Source organism: Trichechus manatus, unplaced genomic scaffold (assembly GCF_000243295.1).
Source record: "Trichechus manatus latirostris isolate Lorelei unplaced genomic scaffold, TriManLat1.0 scaffold00007, whole genome shotgun sequence".
Lineage (NCBI taxonomy): Eukaryota > Metazoa > Chordata > Mammalia > Sirenia > Trichechidae > Trichechus > Trichechus manatus.
In genome coordinates this window covers 29254469-29272831 of record NW_004443943.1, presented here as the reverse complement: position 1 = coordinate 29272831, position 18363 = coordinate 29254469, and the positions used below count along the sequence as shown (strand labels likewise).

Here is an 18363-nt window from a genome sequence, read left to right as displayed (position 1 = left end):
AGTGGGGTGCAGAACTCAAATTCTTGTAAAAAGACCAGACTTAATGGTTTGAGACTGGAGGGACCCCAGAAGACATGGCCCCTGGGCTCTCGGTTAGCCCAAAACTGAAACCATTCCTGAGGCCAACTCTTCAGACAAAGATCAGACTGGACTATGGCACGTAAAAGGATACTCATGAAGAGTGTGCTTCTTAGCTCAAGTAGATACATGAGACTAAATGGGCAGCTTCTGTCTGGAGGTGAGATGAGAAGGCAGAGAGGATCAGGAGCTGGTTGAGTGGACGTGGGAAATCTGGGGTGGAAAGGAGGAGTGTGCTATCACAGTATAGGGAGAGCAACTAGGGTCACATAACAAAGTATGTATAAATTTTTATATGAGAGACTAACTTGAATTGTAAACTTTCACTTAAAGCAAAATTAAAAAAAAAAAAAGTAGCTATTTTTATCCCACCTTGACTGTTCTGACTTCATAGTCTTTGGAGTGTTGTTAGAGGTATTTTTTAGACATCCCCAATTAATTAATTAATTTGTTTATTCCATAGATAAGAGTTGCCAGCTCAATTTCTATACTCCGTGTTAATCTGAAATTTGCTGATTTGAGATTACCTGCTGCTCCTTTGGTGGAAGTAGCCATATGTTTTTTCATATCTGCTTATTGAAGTAACCTCCTTCTTTTCCTTTACAGATATATGTAATTGACAGTGCAGACAGAAAAAGATTCGAAGAGACGGGTCAGGTAAATAATTCTTCTGTCAAGATATTTCCCAAATAACTGGGTATTCGTTAATCTGCCTTGTAAATATGCGAGAGTGAGGGGGCTATTTTTTGTTTAGCCTTAGCAGTTCAGACAAGATAGTCATTCTGGCAAGTTGTCAAAAATACCAGTTGCCTAAAAGGAAATTAGTTGAGAGTCCATGAAACTTTTTTTTTTTTAATTAAAGCTTTTTAACTTTAATCAAATTAAATTATCAAGACATAAGCAAATGGAACTTAGCCTCATGCCTAAAAGCTCTTCAGGTTTTTTTTTTTTTCCCCAGGCTACCTAGAAATGAATCCCCAGGAACAATTCACTTATCATTTCTACTTACATTTTTCAATACAAAGTTAATTGATCAAGGTGTACAAACTCAAAGGGATGGGAAGAAATGTACAAGCCAAGACTAAGCTGCTCTTGTTTTCAAGCCAGGAGATAAGGTATAGCTTGAACCCAAATATGGTCTCAAATACAGGGTGCATGTCAACATGATTCCACTATATGATTGTTGTACACGATTATTAAGTAGAGAAGCAATGGGCATAGACCATTTTACCCAGACTTGGTACACTGATAGAAGAAGCAAGAATTAGAGTGGACCTCTTTGGAGAAAAGTGCTTAAATCTCACTGTGGAGTCCTTGGTTTGTGTCCCAAACTACCACAGGTGACCTTCCAAGGTAGCAGTCACCATGTTTATGTTCCTTTTTCCTGGAAATTAGATTGAAAACTCTCCAGACTCCGGGAGACAGCCTATCTCCCTTCCATACCCTGAGGATTCCTGAATCATCACTCCGTGAGCCAATGTTAAACATGAACTTGAATGTGAAGGGTGTCACATGTCATCACCTGCCTCTTGAACCATCCAGTTCTCTTTGAGAGCCCATATGTTTTAAGTAGCTAAAATGTGAGTTTAACGAGGAAGAGGTGGGGCTTGTCATTTAGGTAAGTAAGTAAGAAAGAAAAGACCAAAATGGATGTCAGAAGAGACTCTGAAACTTGCTGTTGAACATCAAGTAGTTAAAGCGAAAGGAAGAGATGATGAAGTAAAAGAGCTGAACAGAAGATTTCAAATGATGGCTTGAGAAGACAAAGTAAAGTATTATAATGACATGTGCAAAGACCTGGAGGTAGAAAAGCAAAAGGAGAGAACACGTTCGGCATTTCTCAAGCTGAAAGAACTGAAGAAAAAATTCAAGCCTTGAGTTGCAATATTGATGGATTCTACAGCAAAAAAATAACACAGGAAGCATTAAAAGAAGATGGAAGAAATACACAAAGTTACTATATCAAAAAGAATTGGTAGACATTCAACCATTTCAGAAGGTAGTATATGATCAGGAACCAATGGTACTGAAGGAAGAGGTCCAAGCTTCACTGAAATCATTGGCAAAAAACCAAGTCTCCAGGAATTGATGGAATACCAGTTGTTGAGATGTTTCAACAAATGGATGCAGCACTGAAGTGCTCACTCATCTATGCCAAGAAATTTGGAAGACAGCTACCTGGCCAACCAGCTGGAGGAGATCTATATTTATGCCTATTCCCAAGAAAGGTGATCCAACCGAGTGCAGAAATTATCAAACAATATCATTAATATCACACGCAAGTAAAATTTTGCCGAAGATCATTCAAAAGTGGCTGCAGCAGTATATCAACAGAGAACTGTCAGAAATTCAAGCCAGGTTCAGAAGAGGACGTGGAACAAGGAATATCATTGCTGATGTCAGATGGATCCTGGCTGAAAGCAGAGAATACCAGAAAGATGTTTATCTGTGTTTTATTGACTATGGAAAGGTATTTGACTGTGTGAATCATAAGAAATAATGGATAACATTGTGAAGAATGGGAATTCCAGAACACTTAATTGTGCTCATGAGGAACCTGTACATAGATCAAGAGGCAGTCGTTCGAATAGAACAAGGGGATATTGCTTGGTTTAAAGTCAGGAAAAGTGTGTGTCAGGGTTGTATCCTTTCATATATTCAATCTATATGCTGAACAAATAATCCGAGAAGCTGGACTATATGAAGAAGAACGGGGCATCAGGATTAGAGGAAGACTCATTAACAACCTGAGATGTGCAGATGACACAACCTTGCTTGCTGAGAGTGAAGAGGACTTTAAGAACTTCCTGATGAAGAACAGAGACCACAGCCTTCAGTATGGATTATACCTCAACATAAAGAAAACAAAAATCCTCACAACTGGACCAATAAGCAACATCATAATAAATGAAGAAAAGATTGAAATTGTCAAGGATTTCATTTTACTTGGATCCACAATCAACACCCATGGAAGCAGCAGTCAAGAAATCAAAAGATGCATTGCATTGGGCAAGTCTGCTGCAAAAGACCTCTTTAAAGTGTTGAAAAGCAAAGATGTCACCTTGAAGACTAAGGTGTGCCTGACCCAAGCCATGGTGTTTTCAATAGCCTCATATGCATGCGAAAGCTGGACAATGAATAAGGAAGATGGAAGAAGAATTGACACCTTTGAATTGTGGTGTTGAATATTGAATATACCATGGACTGCCAGAAAAACAAACAAACCTGTCTTGGAAGACATACAGCCAGAATGCTCCTTAGAAGCAAGGATGGGGAGACTACGTCTCACATACTTTGGACGTGTTATCAGGAGGGATCAGTCCCTGGAGAAGGACATCATGCTTGGTAAAGTAAAGCGCTAATGAAAACAAGGAAGACCCTCAACAAGATGGATTGACACAGTGGCTGCAACATTGGGCGCAAGCATCCCAATGATTGTGAGGATGATACAGGACCAGGCAGTGTTGTGTTCTGTTGTACATAGGGTCACTATGAGTCGGAACCAACTCGATGGCACCTAACAACAACAACATACTGTTTCCTGTACTTATTGCAGACAGATTCAACATAGAATTTAGACCCCAACCCATAACCTAAAAATCAGGGACCTTGCCAGATGAACTAATACAGTTATTTTAGGATGTGAGTTTGGTGAAGTGTAATGCATGTGCATAAATATCTTGCAGGTAGAGATTGATGAAATGGAATCATAGCTCTAAAGCAATAGTCATTTTCAGTTTAAATTCAGTGTATATATACGTGTGTGTGTACACACACATGCATATGTTGTTGCCAGTTGCCGTCAAGTTGATTCCAACTTATAGCAACCCCATGTGTGCAGAGTAGAACTGCTGCATAGGATTTTCAAGGCTGTGACCTTTCAGAAGCAGATCACCAGGCCTGACTTCCAGGGCGCCTCTGGGTGGGTGTGAACTGCCAACCTTTTGATTAGTAGTCCAGTGCTTAACCATTTGCACCATCCAGGGACTCTTTATATACATATATCTGTAGAGAGAAGGTTATTTACAGATAATAACCTTTAGTAAGTATTGAATCTCTAACTACTACTTGTATTCTTCCTTGAACAGGGTTTCTCAAAGTATGATTAGCGAATCACCTAAAGCAGAATTACCTGGGGAGCTGGTTAAAAAGGCAGATACTTGGGCCCCAGCTCAGACTTTCCAAAGTCAACATCTCTAGGATGGGCCCAGGAGTCTGCCAGGGGATTCTTCCACTGCTCTTGAAAGTTGCTAGTTGATCAGCTTAACTGTTTTGTTTTTTCTAATTAGAGATACATGGTTAAATATCACAGATTTTCATCCTTCCCTCGCTTTCCCTCCCCAAAATGATCCAGGAGCTAGCTGAATTACTGGAGGAAGAAAAACTGAGTTGTGTGCCAGTGCTCGTCTTTGCTAATAAGCAGGATTTGCTCACGGCAGCCCCTGCCTCTGAAATTGCGGAAGGATTGAACCTGCACACCATCCGTGACCGAGTCTGGCAGATCCAATCTTGCTCAGCTCTCACAGGAGAGGGCGTTCAGGTGAGACTACAGAAGGGCTTGATTACCAGGCAACATGGCAGCCACCCAGGGTGGTCTTTCTGATTGGCTGGGCTGATCTAGATAGAAAAAGGTATGAAACAAATAGCCTTTGATTGGCAGATAAGCCATTCCAGGATATGAAGGGCAAGGTTCTTTTCTTTTCTACTTCACAATCAATCGGATATCATTAACTGTTCCTGGAAAGACACAGATAAACCACCCCACACAAACAACAAGCTTTCCCTATTGAATAGGAGGTCAGAACAGAAGACCTGGAAGATCCTTTCTAACTCTAAGATTCTTTGATGATTGAGTTGGGGTTTTGTGTTGTGTCTAATATTATGGATACTAAATACCTGTATTCCCAAAGTAATCAAAAAAACCCACTGCCATCAAGTCGATTCTGACTCATAGTGACCCTGTAGGTCAGAGTAGAACTGCCCCATAGGGTTTCCAAGGAGCGGCTGGTGAATTCCAACTGCAGACCTTTTGGTTAACAGCTAAGCTCTTAACCACTGTGCCACCAGGGCTCCAAAGTAACCATAAACACTCCTTATCCTAGCACTGTTTTTGTTTTTTTCGGTTGGTTATCTCCACTGCCCTCAGGGTTGTTATCTGTTTCCTGCTACTTTAGGTTGGTTTCCCAGTGGGAGGCTTCTGCTGACAGAAAGCCCAAGCTTTGTACTGAGCAGCTGTATACCGGAAGAGCAGACTGCCCCTCATTTGATATTAATTTAGGGCAGAAAATGGTTGTATCCCAGATACCCAAGAGGCTGTATCCTCAAAGAATGATAAGCAGTTTCAACTCCAATGCTTCAAGCAGCCTCAAATCAGTTGACACTCTGGAGTAATCCCTCTAGGACTATTTCTTTATTCTGAAGCCCCAGACATGCTCCACATGTCTCATTTTAAATATCTGGTATACCTGCCAGGAGTGTGACACAGAGCTGTGAGAACTGGACAGTGCTGCTCTAGGATGCTGTGGGGAACATCTAAAGAAATTGTATCTCCCCTCATTGCCATATGGCATGTGTCTCTAATGGCACAACCGGTTTGCTTTTCTCTGAACCTAGCATGTTAGGATATGAGCCTGAGATTTGATTCTTGATCATTGTCCTGCAGCCTGTTTTCATTTCCCTTCTAGTATTCTTCTTCCCTCTGTCTTAAGACACTTCACATGGATTTGTCTTAAAGCTACCTGATGACTTTTCTCAAGCAAATAATCACTTCCTAGAATTATCTCAGTTTTTCCACTGGGTTTGCTGCTTGGTTTTCTGCTTTTTGCTACATAAGCAGCTCAGGCCTCCTTCTGTGCTTGGGCTCTGAGTCTGAAGGCAGACCAGTTGGCACAAGAAAAGCGCCCCCCCTTCCAGACTGTTCAACACCTGCACCCTCAGAAGCCTTCATGCATGTGTATGTGTTGTGGGGGCCACCTAACTAGCCAACGATTACCTCATCTACATCCCCAAAATGAATTCTGGAGCTCTGTATGTCTCTGTGAGGTTTAGGTTTGGGAGAGTTTTTTTAAGCCTTATTTTTTTTCCTTTCTTCCTCCGTCCTACCTCCCTTTCTTCCTTCCTTCCTAGATTCTTATTATAAAAGTAATATATTCCCACTGTTAATCATATAAAAATATATGAAGTTAAATTATAAATTATATATAGTAAAAAGTTCTTTCTTCTTGCCCACTCCATATGAGGCCTAAGGTTTTTTTTGTGAGGAGGAGGCCCAGGAGAAGAGAATAGCTTTTTCTTGTGTTTCTATAAACAACTTCAGCAGGAGGACTTTGCCTCTAGTTTAGAACACAAATATAGAAAATAGAAAACATCTTGAGGTTACCGCTATGAGGGTAAGGTTATATATAAATAAATACATAAATACACACATGCATTTTGGGTATCTCCTCATAAGAAAGTGGGAATTGATAGCTCTGTAATCTTTTTTTATTTGGCCAGAGTGTCAAAAGGAAGAAAAAGCAAAGCTGGGATTAACAGTGAAGCTCTTGTTTCTTCAGCCAGCCTCAGGGATGTAAGAAAAAAGGACTAGAGTTATCTAGAATCGGTATTTAGAGTAGTGGCATTAAAATCAAGGGCACTGCTGCAGAGGGGCCTGGAGGTAGGAAGGAAGCCCTTGTTTTCTGCGCAACCCCCATCCCACCCACCCCTGTCCAGCTGTGATTAGGGAAGTAAAGCTCTCTGTTCCTGGCTATGTAACTACCGTAGAAATGCAGTGCTTTTTAAGTCACAGGATCTTCAGGCCAAAAAAGAGGCAGTGAGCTTGCAGGCAGTTAGCGGGTAGGCAGGGGAGGGCTTTAAAATCAACCAATTTGAATCAAGTGAGAGTATTAAGTATGGTTTGATTTCGATAAGAAAGTTCTCAGATCAGGGACCTTCAGCAACGAAGTTCACAGGAAATGGTATCACAAGAAATCCAACAAAGAATTATGAGCAAAAAAAAAAAAGTGATTTTATATGGAGGAGAAATAGTTTGAAGGTCATTTAACTAGTTTAGTAGATAGTACCATGGTGTATAGAATTGGGTAGTTAAGACTGGGATTTCAAGGTTAATGAGATTAGATTATGGTTAATAGAGTGATATAAATTTAGCGAATTTAACCATTATTTGAAATGGGTTATTTAATAAAAATGTTAATTAAGAAGGGAATCTGCTATCTATTGTCCTTTAATGGTAACCTTTGGGGAATGGAGAAAGGGTGTGGAGTTTATCTGTGGAAACCTTTTCACTGTGAGACACTGATTGACCGTGTCCCTCCCTCAGGTAATACCTTGACCTAAGCTCTTGCCCACTTAGCCAGTTTCTTGGTTTTCACTTTAAAAAGAGTCACTTAAATGGAATTCCTGCTTGCTTAGTTGAAGTACAGGCCTTTAATGATTCATATTAATTAAGGCTCAAAGTGTTCCTAAAAAAAATTAAAGACTTCATCAGAAATTGTCCATAGGACTAATTGTTTGGGGTTCACTTTCAGACATAGATAATGGGTAATAAATACTAAAGTTCCCTAAACTCCTATTTCACCCTCTTCCCACCCCCCCCCCCAAAAGTTGGTCCATAATAGGCAAAGCTGTCAAAATGATCCAACACCCAATGGGTCAGATAACATCTGGTTACCACAGCTCACATGACCCTAAAAGAAAATGTGCAGAGGCTGAAAAAAAAAGACCTGGAATTTCTGTTACAGTTTCGGGTGTTGAAAGACAGTGTCTCTATTTACACTGTGTGTGTGTTTAATCAAAATGTGTTTGAGGAGACCTGTCTCATAATGATAAATAACAAGCACCCGTGGGTGGGTGAGCCATGGAAGGAGCCACATATTAGTTCAGTGGTGAGTTCTGCCCCTCTGTGGACTGGGACTTCTGATTCCTGGGATTTCAGGGTTTTGTTCCGCCTAATGTTCTGCAGGCAAATATATGCAGTCCTTACAAGGAAAGGCAATACCATGTGTTGTTCAACAGCCCCTGTTCTGGTTGTAGAAATGGACTTTTGAGGGCTTCTGGAGAGTTCAGAACGGGTCTTTCTTTGCCTGATTGATGATGCCTAGGAGGCAGGCCCATCATATAATTAAAGCAGATTTTCATGGGAAACTGTCAAGAGCACAGAATAGGTAAAAGGCACAAGAAGCTGAAGGAGAACATCAATCTTGGAAGCTCTGTCCTGCTGAGAGGCCCATAGTCCAGAGCAGTGATCAGAAGAGACCCAATTATGTCAAGTAGATGAAGACAGAAAGAAGAGAACTGAAAAATGTCTGCAAGGGATAACCTAAAACTTCCTCAGCCAGACTCCCTTATAAACATGGAGGAAGTCTCCCTCTGTGCCCTTGTGGCCAGGCCAGGGTTGCTAGGGCCTCTCCTAGTATCTAACATTTAGCCCAGGGACTCGTGTTCTTTTCTTTTCACTTGGGTGCCTAGCAAATAGTGAGCAAAGGATCTGGCTTAGAGCCAGAGAGAGGTACAGAGAAATCAGTCCCTCTTCCATTACAGACCCGAATTTGAACCCCAAACCACAGATCTCTTTGCTGTTGTAGTTTCAGGTGTTTTAAGACATTTTCTCTCTAACACATCGTGTGTATATGTGCGTGTAATTAAAATTGTATTAGATTTGAATTGCCTTTCAAAGCAGAGATCAGCAATTTTAACCTGGTCTGTAGCCTAGTCATAACAGAGACCTGCCTAAACCAGCAGCTGTGAACTAGCAGAAACTCTCCTGTGTACTGCTTTCCGTGCCACCACCTCTTGCTCACGTTTTCTTTTTACATCTATCCCACATGGCTTCTCTTTCATCCACCAACAAGAGCAATGATCCAGTTCACAGTGGTCTCACTTACCTAGAAAGGACCATTAGCAGTCCAAACACTGATATGGGAGCTAGACTTCAGAGTCAGCCTTGCAGATGAACATTGAACATTCACTTGCCCACAGTTTCTTGTTTCTGTTTCTTTTTCCTTGACCTAGGGGACTTTACCCTTAAAATCCCAACAGAATTTCATTATTAAAAAAAAATTACATTTACCACTTCTTTCTAGGCTTGGCATCCCTTGCGATTGTCTCCATATGTGCATGGAACTGCTTATCTGCAAGTCAGACCTCACCTATTTTTAAATTTTCAAACATTTTGGTAGACTAAGAAAGCAAGTTCGGGACATGCAGTTTTGCTACCTCTGGTGCAGTGCCCATAAAAAATATTACTAACAAGCAGTATTTTACATATGCTGTATCCAGCTGCTCCTTGACCCTGGGGGCCTAATGACACAATGGGATAGGCCACATTGCTCAGCAAGGGTCTGAGCTCCTCATCATCTTAAAGCGATTACGGATGTGACCGCATAGTCTTCATGGCTTTAAAAACCAGGCCCACCCAACCATGGCTGCCACTGCTTCCTTCCAACCATAGAGCAGTGATGGATGCATTGTAGGAAGATCAGATTAAAAAGAGCAGTGCAGTAAGAGACCAGTCCTTCCATAAAGGAAGCATCGTGCCTTCAATTCTGAAAGGTAGAGATCTGTCATTAGTAGGTTCCCACCCATATGGTTACGGGCAGCCTTATATTTTTCCCAGTGGTTATAGTAAGGAATGATATTGTGACATGGTAAAAATTTATTTCCTCCTCGTGAGGCCAAATAAAGCCCAGAGTTTCAGATTTGAGGTTTCTCTTTAGTCTCTATTATTGAATTGAAGCTAATCAATTCAAATTCAGTTTCAGCACAATTGGCTAGGGGAAGGTGGAGTGGGGCAGAAAGGGAGAACTATTCATACCATAAGATTGTCATCCCCATAATGAAGATCAAATGTGCAGAAAATTGGTCAAACCAGTTTTTAACAATAAAGGTTCAACCATTAAACAAACCTATGAGTTCATTTCCTTCTGTTGGAGTCAGAGCAGTAACCTATTTCAAGTAAGAGATCACCTTTTCTCAGTCATCTGTTTAAAAAAAAAAACAAAACCTTGCCAGATAAGGCAAGGGTAGTATGGAACATTAATTTAAACATAAGAGGAGAGGTAAAAAGTTCCTTCTTTTACACATGCCATCTCTAAATGTAGAGTTTCCACTGGAGACGGTGGTCCTGGTGGGTAGTTAATATGCTGGGATCCAGCAGCCAGCCTTCCACAAGTAGCCCAGAAATCTTGAGGTTGAGTGGCCAGACACAGCCTCTGGAGCTTTCAGAGCTGCAGCCAAGTCATGGAGGGTGCTGGGCTGTGGGGCTACCCCAGTCTATGCCCTGTAATTCAACAGAAAGTCATAATGAAGAAAAAACTGGAATTGCTGCCTTTCCCAACTTCAGGGTGATTCCCAGCTCCTCCTCAAGCTTGAGGCAGAGCTCTTCCCCCTTTCTCATGGAGAAAGGGTAAATGGTTAAAGAGCATGGATTCTGGATCTAGATTGCCTGGGTTCATATCCCACCTCTGCCACTTTTAGGTAGGTGGCCTTGGGAGAATTATTTAACCTTTCTGTGCTTTCAATTTCCTTATCTGTAAAATGGAAATAATAATAGTACCTACTTCACCGGGTTGTAAGGATTAAATAATTTGTGCAAAGTGCTTAAAACTGTGCTAGACTCATAGTGAGGCCTCAGGTGTTAGCTGTTATTATTAATTTAACAAATAAAAATTAAGTATCTGCTGTAGGCCAGATGCCATGCTAGGTTCTATGAATACAACCTCAAGCAAGTCCTCTCCTCAGGGATCTTGGACAACACTATTGCCTTTCCTTTCCAGTGGGCAACTTGGCAAAGCTTGCCCCTGATTTAAGAAGTATTAGGACCTGTGACTCTGCCCACCTTCCCACCTCCCACGCCCAGCTCAGGTTCTCTGGATACTAACGAGAAAGGGACAACCCCCCAGGAGCCCCTGGGCACTTCAGATAGGAGGGACCTCCTCAAGCCCCCTATCAATTCTCCATCTTCCCACACTTCTCCTTCAGGTTGCAGGCGGCAGCTGCAGAGGCCCAGGGGCTGACATGGCCGCTGGTGGGTGCTGACCTCTGAGCGCCCTCTGTTGGCCAGACTGAGCCTGGAAGGGCTCTGCCACCGCAGGCTCACAGACATGTGGAGAAACACACTGCCCCTCAGCAGGGCTCCACTGTTTAAACCCCCCTCTGCCTCCATAACAGATACCCAGGATAAAGCTACCCCTCACCCTTTACCTTCTGCTGTGGGTTCCTGCAGCTGAGTAAATATTTTTCCTATCTCTTTGCTTGCATTCATGTTCCATTACATATAATGAAGGAAAACCTCCCTCCATAATCAGCTATGAAACAAAAAAAAGATGGTATTCATGTAGTGTGGGAACACTGTTGTTGATTTCTCCGAGAAGCTGGTTTGATAAAATAGTGCGAATCTTCTTAAAGGAGAAAATATTGAGGTGTGCACCTTTGATGGTGTTTGTGTGGGTTCCTGAAGATGAGAAGTGCCACTTAAGTGCTGAGCTATTCAGCTTCACAGGCAAAGAGAAGATGGCTATCTTATTCATCCCTCTTTTATTTGTAAAATCTTTTTTGTCTCCTGGCAGGGGATCGTTTTTTTCCTGGAAACCAATTAGCTATTAAAATTAAACATGCTCCTCTTTAAATTAATCCTTTTCATAAAGTGGTCTTAAAATTGGCCTCAGCTTTTCAGAGCAAGTAGCTGACCCAGATGTAATTGGAGATGCATGTGGAGTCCGCCTTTCTCCCACCTTGGCATTCCTCACCCTTTCCCCCACCGCTGCCAGGTGCTCTCCACCTTTGGGCTTTCGGCCACAGCCAGCCTCATCTTGGCAAATGTCATAGGGTCCACTCTGGGACAGCTGTCAGATTATCTGTCTCCCGCCCAAGTATTCTGATGGCAACTGGCGGAGTTTTAATCACTGTAAATTCAGGTTATGGTGAGATTAGCCAGGAGATAGAGTGCCTGCTGGTTGTTATGCAGTGATGTATTGTTTATGGGATTAATGTTCCGAATGGCCAAGGCTGTCAGCTGATATTTATTACTTTAAGCTGTCTCAGCTGTTCTGGTTCAGCAGCTCGCTTCGTGGTCACAGGGAATGTGGGACTCCGCATGTCATGGACTCTTTGACATGTGCAAGTCCAACCGGGGCCTCGGCGAACATGTGTTGCAGATGTGAAGGAAGGGACTCTGGTTCTATTCTGGGCTTCTGAAGCTACCCTGCTACCCCTGAAGGTGGCAGGGGGGAGGACTCTGGGGACAGGGAGAGCATTCAGGTGTGGCTCCAAAGGAGGTTGAAAAGGAGGTCATTGCTGACAGGCCTGGCATCAGGAGAAAGCATGCCACCTGCCAGGTGGCTGTAGGCATTGTGTGGTTTTTACCTCTGTCCCTCTCCAGCCTTCTAGGAGAGGACACTTTCAAGGTCACTGTGCCTTTAAGGGAACCTTCTCCGCAGTTCCCTCTGCTTAAAGCTACAAGAGCCCGGCTAGGCCCTCTTAGAGGGATCTGTAGTGCTGCTCTGCTCAAAGAGGGATAAATGCACATTGCTCAGTGTGTGTCTAGTAACACACACTGCGGTTGGTTTGTTTTTCCAAGAAGAAATTTAATTTAACCCCAAGTGTACACTGTCACACTGTAAACACACCAGGCCACCAGAAGGGTGGCTTATTGAATTTAATGCCCCAGCAAAGGTCAGCTTTTAGAAAAAGCCAAAAATGGCTGGAATCTTCCTGATAGCTCCTTAGTCCGGCCTTGGATCCAGGCAGATGTGTTTATTTTTTCAGAGGGTGTTTCTGAGGACCCATCTCAGGTTCAGACACTGGGCACTCTCCCCCACAGCTCCCTTCTCCTTGTCACCCAGGTGGGGCCCTCAAGCCCAAAAACTCCCTAGAGCTGGTGGCCCTGGAGGGAGGCTCAAGCATGTGCCTTTCCTACAACTAACACTGCCTTTCTCTGCCCCTTCCCCCGCAAGGACGGCATGAACTGGGTCTGCAAAAATGTCAATGCAAAGAAGAAATAAAATCTAGACGAATGGAGACGTAGGAGCTGCAGGAGCCGAATTCTGCCCTGAAAAACACTAATTTGCTGCTTTCTGACCAAATGTTTTTCCATCTGTGTACAGCTACAGCTGTTTGAAGAGAAGGAACAGCACAGTTTAAAGAGAATCCCCATTCCAGCAGTAGGTTTAACTGATCTCTGAGGTTCAGTATCATTTTTCAAATAAAGGAATTATAGTATTTCCTCTGCATAATTGAAATAGTATTAAATGTCTCAAAGCACATGATTAGAAAATGAGATCTTTTAAATGAGCAAGAGATTGCATTGCAGTTTAGACAATTCCAGCAGGCTTTTTTTCTTTCAAAAAAAAAAAAGGAGAGAAAAAGAGGAAGCAGAGTTCATTTATTTACTGACCTGTCCCTTACATTCCCCCTGTGGCTTTGAAACCACAGACATGTTTGCCCGTGCTGCTTGGTGATTTTTACCATCACCAGGTGAGCTGGGCTTCAGTCCATCCAGTGTGAAGCTGCTGGTGGGGGAGGGGAGGAATAGCAGATGATTAAACCATCTTGTCATGCAGGTAGCAGACTGTGTATGTAATCCTCACCCTTTGGACAGGGCGGGGAGAATCCTTTCTTGCAAACAAGTCACTACAGAACTATACTCCAGCCCCAGCCCCCTCAACCCACCACACAGGGAAGCAAATTCTTATGACTTTTGACTGTAATGACATCTGGAATGTAAGGAGAGGTGGGAGGTTTAATTCCAGAAAAATTACAAGGTCCTTAAAAAGCCCTCTCACATGGAGGGCTCAGTCTAGCGTAAACAGGCTTTCTCCAGTTCAGTGAAGCAGGGAGCAGCCGAGGCTGAGATTAGCTGCCTTCTCCAGGCCGTCCTATAGAAGGGATTTCTAAAGCTCAAAGAATTCTGTGTTTAAATGATCACAATAGGCTGCCGCTATCAGATTTTAAAAATAAATGCAGCTTTACCATGAACCTGCTCTTTCGAGAAAAGCCAGGCAGATCGATTTTTAGAAGAGATCAATTTTTACAGAGCTGGCAACTTTGTTGGGTGTGTTGAACCCCGGTAGAGAGGGTTTGCTGCTGGAGACAATGGGGGTGTGTATGAGGCCAGGGGTCATGTCCAGGGAGCCAGAGTCACCCCGGCTGCTGGCCCCCTCTGCCTCTCTCCAGCAAAATATGTCCTCTGTTGGAAAGGAATGGCAGAGACTTCTGCCCCGTGTTGCAAAAGGAGCTTGTTTCCCTGAATCTAAAGAAATCCCCAGCTTCAAACATGGGAAAGCAAGCCAGAGCATCCCCTGGCTCCTGAATTAAACCCTGTTCTGGTGCCCTAGTGCAGAGGTTTTCAGAGAATGATTAAGAGACTGTCCAGTGCCTGGCGGGGCCCAGGAGGCCAGCTGCCTTCTCATCCTGGGAGTTAGCCCTGCCAAAGCCCACCAAGGCACGTGAGCAGACCACTTCAGCCTCTCCAGCCCCTGGCCCTCGGAGCCAGCTTTTTCTGGACAAGAGTCCTGCGGGTGGGACTGAAGCATGGCCATTTTCAAAGGTGGTCTGGGGTGAAGGTCATTCACAAAGCCAGACATGAAAAGGTGCCCTGGAGTTGCTGTGGACAGACCAGTAAGGACTTGTAAAACAAAAGGTGAGGTTCTTAAACCACTGAACTAGTAGCTCCCTGTATCCTCTACTGGCTTCTCAGGCTCAGCCGGGCTCCTCCCTAGCTTTGAACAGGGGCAAAACTGAATTATAGGGAATGAGAAACCCCCCTTCTACCAGACTGCATATTGGACTCTAGCACTTGAAAATTGCTTTTCCCTCAATATAATGACCCAGGGATGCTATCTGAGGGGCGAAATGCCTGCCTGGAGGTCTGCAGTTTGGGAACACTGCAGTGTGCAACTTTGACTGTGGCAGTGGCTAGTGTATAAAAGATTTTTGTTCTTTTACCACCAACTTAGGGAACTGTTTTAAAGAGCCCTCCCCAGACCTCAGCTAGTGGGCAGAAGCCACTTGCCCTCCTCTGCTAACAGCCTCTGAACATGTTCAGATTTGCTTTTCAGCGAAAGAGACACAAAGACATTGTGGATGTCACAAGCTTTCATCTTCCCTTGGAGCCCTATTGAACCCCTCCCGGGGCTCAGGGGGCAGATGAGAGAAGCCTGAAAAATGCAGAGTTTGAAAGCTCCCATTTGTAAAAACAAAATGCTTTTAAGTCCCTTTTCCTCTCCCCAGTCCCACCCCCACCCCCTGTGGCCACGACCAGAAGACAGAACTTGAAGCTAGAAAGGAGATAACCCTTTCCCCATCCTCCCTCCCACCCCCAATAAGTCAAGTCTCGGTAAGACTTTCGCCCTGCGCACGATTGCATGTGAGTGTGGGAGGCGGGAGGTTGGGGGCCAGAGGGCAGGCAAGGCCTGGGACAGGGCCTGTGATGTTGTGCTCAAACCAGTTGTGGGAAAAACGACTCCTTCCCCTCCCCTGCTCCCTGCCGGCTCCTCCCGACCCCACGCAGCTCCTTTGGGCTGGATTCCCTGCGCCCAGTGCAGCACACCCTTTCCCCTTCACTCTCCCTTGGTTACTATGGAAACAAGGGTGTCATTGATGTGGGCTGAGCTGGGGAACATGTTGGTGCACAGCTGAAAGTCAGCGATTATGCCGGCGGTTAGAAGCGTTATGCCAGGGTCAAAGGAGCCCACAGCTCCCACCGCAGCTGGGAGGACGCAGCACTGCCCCCTTTCCTGCCTCCCTGGTCTCCACTGCTCTCCCTCCTGACTTTTTAACAAATTTCTTTATTCCCCTCTGGGCTAAAGTGGTGGCTATTTTTATGCCACTCTGTGCCCCACCCTCACTGTCAGCCGCTCCTTATCCGGCCTGGCCTGGAGGGTGACACCATGTCACCCTCGCCAGGACTCGTCCCTGAATTCCTGTCAGAGTTTGCTTTGATTTCTCTTTCCTTCCCTTCTCAGGGACCAGTGCTTAGTTCCTTTTATTTTTAGCTCTGCGCTCCATGTGGTTTCAGGGTTCAGTCTGATCCATCGAAAGGTTCTTTTTTTACAGTCCCTTTTGAAAATGATAATCAAAGGAAGGGATGTGGTGTTTGGTCATGTGGAAAACTCAATGTATAATTTAGATGTCTGTCAAAAATCCGACAAATAAAATTCAGCTGAAATGAAGCAGCTTGGAGTGTGCTGTGCTCTTTACCGAAGCTGGGAGAGGGCCTGAGATGTGTTTGTCCTTTCAGAGGTTAGCTTTCCTGAAGGTGTTTTTCCAGTAGGATATGAGTCCCAACAACAATAACCAAAAAAAAAAAAAAAAAAAAACAGCTATTGCCATCGAGTCAATTCAGACTTATAGCAACTCTGTAAGACAGAGTAGAACTGCCCCAATGGTTTCCAAGGCTGTAACGTTTATGGAAGTAGACTGCCACATCTTTCTCCCACAAAGTGACTGGTAGGTTCAAAAAGCTGACCTTTCGGTTAGGAGCCGAGCACTTAACCGCTGTGCTACGAGGGCCCCTTCATCAAGTTCCTCCTACATACCAGGCACTTTGTATACAACATGGGGCAGCACTAGTCCCACTTTACAGTTGAGGAAACTGAGGCACTTGCCTCAGTTAAGGAATTTGCCCAAGATCACAGTCATTAAGTGCCGATGGGGCTGGTAGCTGGGTCTGAACACAGGCTGCCACCTCTGGAGGTCAAAGATAGTGCCCCTTTCCCAGCAGGCAGTCTCAGCCACCAGCATTCTCAGTACTCCTCCAGCACACCCCTCCACACCATGGATCTCCTCTGGCCAGCACTGCCCCCTTGGGGCTCCCTGTCCCTGGTGTTGGTGTCTTCTGTCCTCACAGCAGCACTACCATAGATTTTGTACCATCCTTTGCTTGGGTGCAGCCCCACAGACAAGAAAAAGGCAGGTCTTCCTTTCACAGAGAAAGTCCCAGTCTGCACTTGACTACTAACCTGAAGGAAGGTTGGTGATCTGAACCCACCCAGTGGCACCATGGAGGACAGGACTGGTGATCTGCTTCCCCAAAGATTGTTGTGTTGTTAGATGCCCTCTAGTCAGTTCCGACTCATAGCAACCCTATGTACAACAGAATGAAACATTACCCAGTCCTGCGCCACCTTTGCAATAGTAGGTATGTTTGAGCCCATTGTTGCAGCCACTGTGTCAATCCATCTCATTGAGGGTCTTCCTTTTTTTTTTGCTGACCCTCTACTTTACCAAAGATGATGTCCTTCTCCAGGGACTGGTCCCTCCTGATAACATATCCAAAGTACATGAGATGAAGTCTTGCCATCCTCGCTTCCAAGGAACATTCTGACTGTACTTCTTCCAAGACAGATTTGTTCCTTCTTCTGGCAGTCCATGGTATATTCAATATTCTTCACCAACACCGTAATTCAGAGGCATCAATTCTTTGGTCTTCCTTATTCATTGTCCAGCTTTCACATGCATATGAGGTGATTGAAAATACCATGGCTTGGGTCAGGCGCACCTTAGTCCTCGAGGTGGTATTTTTGCTTCTTAACATTTTAACAGTCTTTTACAGTAGATTTGCCCAATGCAATGTGTCATTTAATTTCTTGACCACTCCTTCCATGGGTGTAGATTGTTGATCCAAATAAAATAAAATCCTTGACAATGTCAATATTTTCTCTCCATTTATCATAACTGGTTTAGTTGTGAGGATTTTTGTTTTCTTTATATTGAGGTGTAATGCATACTGAAGGCTGTAGTCTTTGATCTTCATCAGCAAGTGCTTCAAGTCCTCTTCACTTTCAGTGAGCAAGGTTGTGTCATCTGCATATTGCAGGTTGTTAATGAGACTTTCTCTAATCCTGATGCCAGGTTCTTCTTCACGTAGTCCAGTTTCTCAGATTATCTGCTCAGCATACAAATTGAATAAGTATGGTGAAAGAATACAGTGCTGATGCACACCTTTCCTGATTTTAAACCATACAATATCCCCTTGTTCTGTTTGAACAACTGCCTCTTGGTCTGTGTACAGGTTCTGTATGAGCACAATTAAGTATTCTAGAATTCCCATTCATTGCAGTGTTATCCATAATTTGTTATGAAAACTGTTCTGGCAGTTCCTTGTCGATGTACTGCTGCAATCGTTTTTTAATTACCTTCAGCAAAATTTTACTTGCATGTGATATTAATGATATTGTTTGATAATTTCCTCATTCTGTTGGATCACCTTTCTTTGGAATGGGCATGAATATGGATCTCTTCCAGTTGGTTGGCCAGGTAGCTGTCTTCCAAATTTCTTGACATACACGA

At 43.8% G+C, this 18363-nt stretch overlaps 1 protein-coding gene across 1 annotated transcript in view; it reads left to right on the top strand.

The window, feature by feature from the left end:
* The window catches only part of ARL3 (ADP ribosylation factor like GTPase 3), a 40206-nt gene extending 26899 nt beyond the window's left edge, over positions 1 to 13307 (top strand). Inside the window, 3 exon segments of the mRNA XM_004370088.3 lie at positions 685 to 735; positions 4433 to 4618; positions 13029 to 13307. Coding sequence (XP_004370145.2) covers positions 685 to 735; positions 4433 to 4618; positions 13029 to 13076 — 285 coding nt within the window. The 3' untranslated portion in view covers positions 13077 to 13307.
* Positions 13308 to 18363: the final 5056 nt, after the last annotated feature.